Genomic DNA, 8,439 nt, shown 5'->3' with positions numbered 1-8,439 from the left:
CATCCCCGATATAGCTTTTTAGGCCCACCTATCAGCTATATCATAAATACCAGAACTGACAAACTTTAAAGTTTCATCAGCATCATACATGAAAGATTCTTTTTTGGCTCTCTTTTTAACAACATTGATCATCCTCAGACACATTATAAAAATAATGAGATGATGATAAACAGAGGCCTATATGATGACAAATTCGACATCGAGGTGATTGATGATAACATATATGAATCCTTGTTCGCGCTCTCTCCTGAAAATGCAGTTTCTTATAATCAATATCACATAAAAATTCTTGTCAAAATCCAAGTATAAAAAAAGGCAATGATGCCCTCCAGATTTTTCCCAACCCGGAGGATAAAAAAATGTGGGCTTTCAACCCCCACCCCCACAACAACATCTCCTCATCCGCAGCCTTCATCTGCCCAGTATATACACACATGCTATGGATGTCAGCCCAAGAAATCAGGCAATAATCTTAGCTCAGACCGAGTCTGGCCACACGAGCCCAAGGCAGAGGCGGGGTGGCGGCCCCGCCACGGGCTGCCAAGTCCTCGAGCCGCTGCCAAGTGGACTCGCGTCGGGCCTGGGCCTCTTTCGCCTTGGCCTCGTCGTCGTGGAACTTTTGCAGGCACTCTTCGAAGAGATCGGGGCTGTGATCACTGAAGATTTTGCGCACGTTGAGGGTGAGGCTCTGCACTGCCTGGTTCCAGTGGGACTGCGTGTTCCTCTCGAGGGGGGGGAAGATGATGGGCAGGATCACCTTCACATTCTGCTTGATCAGGCGCTCCACGTGGTCGTTGTTCCACAAGAACAAGGCCCTCTCCGCCACCTGTTCCAGCCCATGAGCGACACATTCAAGAATAAATCAAGTATTTCTTTTCCACACATTGGTTCATTTTGCAGTGAATTCAGCAACAGGTGTTTGTGGATAAATCATTATTTTTCTTCAACAGAAAAAGAAAGGACTCAATATGTTCAACACGGAAAAAAGCTAGCAGGATAGATAGGAAATCGGAAAAGATTCTCCACACGTTCTTACCCATGGCCCAGAATCAAGTATTAAACTAATATTTTCTTTTTTTTTATTCAAGGTAGTTTTTTTAATGGTCAGACTAGTATCATTCTAACTGTAGTGAATTCAGCAACAGGTGTTTGTGGATAAAAATCATTATTTTTCTTTTAAAAAAAAAGAAAGGACTAAATATGTTCAACAAGGAAAAAAGCTAGCAGGATAGATAGGAAATCTGAAAAGATTCTCCGCATGTTCTTACCCATGGCCCAGAATCAAGTATTAAACTATTATTTTCTTTTTTTTATTCAAGGTAGTTTATTAATGGTCAGACTAGTATGATTCTAACTGGCTTCTAAATATGTTATTGAATCCAGAACAGATGTAAAAGATCATGACAAATGATACCAGAATAACGAATTGAAAATCACAACAAATAATAATCATAATCAAGATAGTTGATGAAACTTTTGATGGATGGACGCCTAATTCAGCATCATTGAGAGTAGAAAGATTCTTGAAGATTTTTCTCTCAATGTTACATATGACTTGAAATGTTGTGACTAAAAATGATGATAATCGAGTTGATGTATAAAAATGACAAGTACGTAAAGAAAAATACAATTTCATAAAAATTACCACACTATTATACATTTCAAGAACTATATAAACAATATCCACACAAATAGTTATCTTTGGTTCTATTCCAAACAGATCTATCTTATGAAGAACACGAACAGAGAATAAAATATCTCCATATGCATTCTTTCTATAAAATCATAGTCAGAAGAAAGAGACAAAAAAGGAAAGCAGGATACATGGCAAATCTGAAGAGCTTTTCTAGCTTGTACGTGGTAAGAACCAGAATCAATAAATAAAAAGGTATTTTCCTAACAGGTGTGAACTGATTTCAGCAACAAATGATGAGAGTGATAGGAACCTCCCCAGGTCCTATCCAAACAAGCGTGTCAAGTAAATACAAGGCAACGTGTGACTCAGCATAGCATGTGCTGATTAAATGACTCTTAAATGGTGAGAACTTGACTCTATAAAAAGGAGGGAACCCCAGTCAAACTGCACTTCCCAAGATCTGACTAGTTGCACTGGTGGAAGCTTGGAACTCAGGAGATCCTCCCAGTCCAGAGTAGAGCAATGAATCGATTCCATCTTCCTTTCCAAATATTTGTAGTCCTGTTTTATCCTTCTTCACTCGTCCCAAAGTGATTATGATTGTTTCCTTGTCCTCATCTACTGTAGAATATTCAGGAGTTGTGTTTTGAACTTGATTTCTACAATTTCATGATACATCCGAACAGGATCTTATCGGTGAACCACGAAGGGTACAAAAGGTCATGCGTGGCTATCTGTTTTTCTTTCCTTTTTCTCTCTTAAGAAAACAAAATCTCAAGACTGGAGAAACACCAGTTGCTCACTGACATCATCCAACAGCCGGCCGCACTGGGGTTTGATCGTTGCATAAAAACAACAGGGTGATTGGGATAATGGAGCGCTCTTAACATCAGGTTGCTCTCTTTGTTTCATCTCTCTCCACGATTTTAACCTCCCTCCCCCACGGATCTCATTTACCCCCTCCAAGCCCTCACAAAAATGATCTACCATTCACTTCAGGGACACTCCAAAATGCTGACTGGGACCGGAGGAGCAATACTTTGGATAGCACTCGGTAACTGACAATGAATGCATCCATAACATTCCACAGTTCAATGGAAGGCGAGACATTAAAGTGGTTCTGCTAGCAGGCCAATCCAAGTGGTTAGCCGGTTATGACACTTCAAGTCGCCTGTTTAAGTTGCACCAGGTTGGTAGGGAGGATGAACTGATGCAAAACTTTGAAAAACTTGTAAATTATCTCCCTAATTTAGAACAGGAGGCCTTGATGCCTGTGTCTTGCTCAGCCGTTGCCCCAGACATCCATGGCAAAGCGGAATGCCATGCACCCAGATGAACCCAGTCGCTCTAAGATCAGGCACACACGTCAGAAAGGTAACTCTCTAAAATCCTCAAGCATCTGGTGACAAAAGCACCACCTGATGGTCATCCCTCAATATTTCCATGCAATTTAATAATCTCAAAAAGGCTTTCCATTGGCCCCAATGGGAAGACGAATTCTTGTCGCAACTATGAATCATCTCTGTGTCCAAATACCAGATTAAGAAGTGCACAATATGTTGATAAAGGCATTCATAACTACCATGTTTCTCCATCAGACCTTTTATGATACCCAACACCTCGGTGGATGCATAATCTCTGGACATCATGAGCCAACTTAATTGGCAATCTCAATGCAAAATCCCAGCTGTTAAAACACAGCAACCAAGAATCCAATATCATTACAGTACATCAACAGTTCCTTTCCCATAAAGTATATAGTCATCATACCAATCAAGATCCATCCCTTCTTTCCCGGACTCGTCTTCGAATTAATGCTGATGACATTCGCATTGGATGGACAAATCCCACTGAATCTTATTTCTGCTTATGCCAGACAACTGATTGGGCCTCCCTAAATGTGGTTCTCAGTTATTCAGTGACCGTGACTTGCCATCCATTCTGCCAACTCCTGTGAAGGTAATTACAAAAATCAACATGGATCAAATCCAAAGTTTGGTTGGAGTAAGAATGGCCTGCCATGTGGCAGAGGTCTTATTGATCTACAATGAGCATTTCATGCCAAAGTTTTTGAGAGGTTACCAGAAAATCAAAGTCTAATACCTCATCGGATTTTCCAGGCATCTGGCCTGAAAGAGTAACGAGAAGCAGATCACAAATTGTGGCTCTTTAAAACAGAACCCTTTCCCCATAAAACAGACAAATAAGCGTCAAAGCCAATTTATGTTGGAAGAATGATGAGAAAAGGCCCCATATATCAAGCACCAATTCGGAAACTCTCAACTTGAGGACAAATTGGTCTTATTGGGAGGGAAATATCAATATGATCCTCCCATGGATATGGTCAAGGAAACATGATGAGAGGGCAATGTACAATGCACATACTGGTCAGGGCGTATGACTTTAAGAGAAGTGACTCTATAAATAAGGACATCCCCATCCGAGACAGCATCAAAATTTGAACTGACTGAAATCACAAGTATCAATTGGGTGGAGCACAAGAGACCTTTTCAATCCACAGGGGGTGAAAACCGATGCAGTGTTGTTCTTCATGCTATCATTCTTAAATATATTCCCTATTCTCTCTCATCTCTTGATTCCTGATCCACTCTCCTTCAACATGATCGTGGAAGCTACATTTATCTATTCCTATTGTTTTATTGGGTTAGGTAGATAGATAAAGACCGCAATCAGAGCCATTATTTCAGCCCTCGGAACGATTGTGGATTTTTGGATTTTGGATGCATAAGAGTGGAGAATTGGAGCTCCAATTTGATGCCATAGCAGGAAAACAGAAGAAACTCTCTTAATGATTTTTTTTTTTGAAAGAAAAAACTCTCCCAATGATAACGCAATATATCAGAGGGCTTGGGACATTTGACATTGCCATGGTAATTGCTTACGCATCCTCTACAAATGCCACTCTAATTGCTGATCTAAAATCCGTGGCCACGGTTACTTCTTCGATAGAAGCCGCATCAGACGCCTCTCCAAGATTCGTAGTTGCAAACAATGATGTCACTGTCGTCCTGCCAGTAACAGAGGCTGCTAAGGTAGCTGCATCTACCTTGGCAGAAGCTCTTGTAGGCAAGCCAAACGCAACCATTGACCCGCAATGCTAGTCACCAGGGCCACCGTGGCCACCACAGCCAACACCCGGGCGTTTTCTGATGTCATCTTGTCTCACCAATGCTGCTAGTACAACAGCCATGCACCTCTCTGCCTCGCCACTTTTGTAGCCCAGTCACCAGGAATGCCCCGATAATTACTCCATGGTCCCTTACCACCACATGGCTGACAATCTCATACTGTCGTAGCTAATAGAAAACTTCTGCAATTACTTCACTATATATTATCCCCAATCTAGTAATTTGACCAAGATCAAGAAATGTATATCTGAAATTCCAATTTCCTCATAATAGAGTTCAGATCAGAACTGGGAAACCAAACAAGACAGAGAAAGAACAACATAGACGAGAGATGGGAAGACACAGACTGAGGGAAGTTCTCAGGAATCTCCTGCACTCAGCCACAGCTGCCCAAAGTGGTAAATGACTTCTTGAAACAGGATGTCTGTGTCTTATTTCACTTCCCTTTTATTTGAAGACTCTGTCACACCTGCAAGGCGGTTCCCCACGTGTAGCCTGACTTACTGAGCTATTTTTTTGGCACTCGGGGTTTCCCTTCAGGAGACGTGGATCGCCAGGAATGAGAAGAGTCACTCCCCAATAGATCATGCCTTCAGGAGGATCGGCTGAGATATCCAGCAGTATCCTTCCTGTCGCAGTTGGATACGCCTAGAGTTCAGGAAAACCCCATCTCTGTTAATGACTGGTACAAATACCAGTTAGAACAAGCTGGGCCCATTATGATCAAGTCATTGGCTGGCCCAGACCCAGAAAGTAATAAAGGTAACAACAGCATATGGGTATGCTCCTATTCCATTATGTTCCAATACCGTTCACAAAGAGGGATAGAAATAAGTCCGAGGTAAAGCGAAGTAGAGATGCTGATGTCTAACATTAAGGCAAAGACATCACCGTTATCATCCTCTCGTCATCTGTGAGGGTGGTGCTGGGAAGATCTTTCATGCCCAAAACCAAATGACAATGTGAAAACATATCATCATCATCCTCCTAGTGCAAACAAATAACCAGTTATCGTCATCATTTATGCCCAAAACTGAACGACAGCATGCAAACAACTGACGAGTTTACGTCATCATTCATGCCCAAAACCGAACAACAATGGTCAAACAAATGACGAGGATGATGACAAAATTCCATCAATCTCTTTTTTTTGTTCTCCATGAATCTCTTTTCGTGTGATCGCTCCTATCTTTCTTCAAAAATAAAGAAATATAGACATTGGTGATGACGACTTGTCGTCATCAACACCAATGTCTAGATTGATGGAGAACAAACAAAAGAGATCGATAGAAAATGTCCAAAGCGTTTGCACCTGCTCCAACCCATGGACTGAGAATCAACAGATAATAAAGTAGTCGATGTTTAAATCTGATTTTAGCCATATATAACATTTGTAAAATAAATATATACGTCAAAGCATTCCACTCTTCCTTTAAACCCTTTTAAGTAATAACTGGCAGAGCAACAAAAAATGTGTGGACGGAAAATATCCAATACTTCTGCCCCTGCTCTCAGCAGTACTCCCAGGTTAGATCAGATTTCAGGCACAGATTATAAATGTATATATGGTTTAAAGCTTTCTGCTCTTTCATCGGGAAAAATCAGCAGAGCAACGGACAGCGTAGGACTGGTTAAAAAGAGATGAATGAAGAAAAAGACATGACAAGAGGCTCTTCAGGGAGGTTTAGGTACCTGGAAGTGAGAACTGTTCAAACATCGGGCGATCCGATGGAAGAGAGGGACCATGCAGCGCTGGAACTCGGCCGGCTGGGTGGCTTCCAGAACCTCCTCCAGCTCCCCCAAGAACATCACCTCCTTGGAGCTGTTCGTCACGGGCCAGAACTTGAGTAAACCCCTTATCACAGTGTCCGCAAGCTTGCAGTCCTTCTCCACGAACTGGGTGATGCAGTAGGACAGCTGCTGGTGGTACATGGCCACGCACTTGGGCTTGTGCAGAGGAATCAAGGCCCGGACGAGGAACAGCTTGTGCTCTTCCTTGAGCGGGAGGGCGAAGCCATTGATAATACTGCCGAGGATCTCCAGCAGCTCGGCGATGCCGTTGTGCTTCTCGGTCTCGAAGATGAACTGGTAGAAGATGTTGTTGATGGCCTTGCGGATGAAGGGTCGGTGAACCATGAACTTGCCGTAGACCCGGTGGAGGATCGTCTTGAGATAGTCTCTCTCGCGGGGATCCTCGGAGTCGAAGAGATCGAGCAGGCGGAGGACGAAGGAGTGGTCGACGTACCTCTTGGCGATCTTCGCGTCGGTCTCGGGGGAGGCGACGAAGCGGAGGAAGAGCTCGTACACGGCCTGGAGGTGCGGCCAGGAAGGGTCCATCACGGGTTCGTCTTCCTCCACGTCGAAGGCCTCGAGGGCCTTGTTCTCCCGCGGAGGAGAGACCAGGGGCCGGAAGATGTTCAGAGAGACCATCCTCGTGATCTCCTGGATCGCGGGTTCTTGGAGTTTGCCACTGGGATTGGCGACGTAGTCGACGAGCTCGAGCAGCGTCTGCCGCTTGATCTCCTTCTCCTTGGCGTTCTTGGTCGGATCGGTGAAGTCGAAGATCGCGCAGCAGAGATTCACCTTCCGGATGAACAGATTCGGCCTCTCCGAGCTCGGCGTGTCCTTGAATGCCGGGAGTGCTTCGTAGGCGGAGGAGGAGACGGGGTGCCCGTTGGCTTTGGGCGCGGCCATCTTCGAATTCTGCTTGGTCGGGGGAGGATCGCCGCCATCGGAGCTCGGGGGAGGATTGGGCGGCGCGGATGAAGATCCGGAGCCGGAATCACGGTGCTCGCTGGATTTGGACGGCTTCCGAGGGAGCCGACCGAGGATCTGCTTGATCATCTCTCCGGAAATCGCCTAAATCCGATCGAATCAGGTTTCTGCGATGATTTCCGCCGCCAATTCTAGGTCAAAAACATCGCTCCTCTGCTGCTCGAACCCTAATTCAGCGAGATTCCATCCGCATGTAGAAATTTCCAGCCCCGCAACGAATCCGCCCCGTTCTTCCCTCGCCGAAGCAGAAAACGGTCAAATGACAGAAAACCCTACGGCCCGGAGAGGAATGGAGGGGAAATTGAATCGAAGGCGAGACCAACCAATTAGAATACAACGCAGAATCAGATCCAGATCGAGGAACGAAGCCGCGGAAACAAGATCCAGCGTCGATGCGGAGAGGAAATCCTCTCAGAACATGGAAAAAGATCAACAAACCAGAGAAGATGAGATCTGGGAGAAGACGATGAGGATTCAGGATCTGGCGAGCCCCGGCGAGCTGTGCAATCCGTCGGGCTCTCTCTCGGAAGAGATCAACTGGTCAAATCCGACGCGCTGAAGATCCGCGGGCGAAGATGGGAGGAACAGTCGCCAGAGGACACGACGAACGGGAAAAAAAAAGAAACAAGGATCGGATATATATCTTCCCGAGAAATATATCCCTTGCTGACGGTCAATCCTATACATTAATAATATATTATCATTTATACGTCCCCCCGTCTATCTCTTTCTATCAATATATTTATCAATCCTACTTCCAACAGTTTGGATTAGCAAGTTAACTCTATTTGATTAACGATGCGTCAAAGAAATTAACCACGAATTCCGTCATAAGAGGGGAGTATTTTTCTGAAATTGGTTGAAAATATTGGGAATCGA

At 44.3% G+C, this 8,439-nt stretch overlaps 1 protein-coding gene across 3 annotated transcripts; it reads right to left on the bottom strand.

Annotated features, from left to right (window-relative positions):
• Positions 1-243: 243 nt before the first annotated feature.
• LOC144705020 (serine/threonine protein phosphatase 2A 59 kDa regulatory subunit B' eta isoform-like) lies at positions 244-8,185 on the bottom strand. Of its 3 annotated transcripts, XM_078577619.1 has the most exons (3): positions 7,884-8,184; positions 6,478-7,790; positions 244-826 (listed from the first exon to the last, which is right to left on the bottom strand). In XM_078577619.1, the coding sequence occupies exons 2-3, from the start codon at positions 7,627-7,629 to the stop codon at positions 473-475; spliced, it is 1,506 nt and encodes a 501-aa protein (XP_078433745.1). In that variant the 5' UTR covers positions 7,630-7,790; positions 7,884-8,184; the 3' UTR covers positions 244-472. The 3 variants fall into 3 exon arrangements, with proteins under 3 accessions (XP_078433745.1, XP_078433743.1, XP_078433746.1); XM_078577617.1 differs by having other exon boundaries at positions 6,478-8,184; XM_078577620.1 differs by lacking the exon at positions 244-826 and adding an exon at positions 5,018-5,433 and having other exon boundaries at positions 6,478-8,185.
• Positions 8,186-8,439: the final 254 nt, after the last annotated feature.

Source organism: Wolffia australiana, chromosome 6 (assembly GCF_029677425.1).
Source record: "Wolffia australiana isolate 7733 chromosome 6, ASM2967742v1".
Taxonomy (NCBI): domain Eukaryota; kingdom Viridiplantae; phylum Streptophyta; class Magnoliopsida; order Alismatales; family Araceae; genus Wolffia; species Wolffia australiana.
The sequence above is the reverse complement of the archived record's forward strand: the minus strand, read 5'-3'. Positions and strand labels throughout refer to the sequence as shown.

Bases quoted from the DNA above. Each gene is read 5' to 3' on its own strand.
- LOC144705020 (XM_078577617.1), bottom strand. From the start codon at position 7,629: ATGATCAAGCAGATCCTCGGTCGGCTCCCTCGGAAGCCGTCCAAATCC. The intron at 827-6,477 runs GTACCTAAACCT...GGGCTGGAACAG, and splicing joins TGAACAGTTCTCACTTCCAG to GTGGCGGAGAGGGCCTTGTT.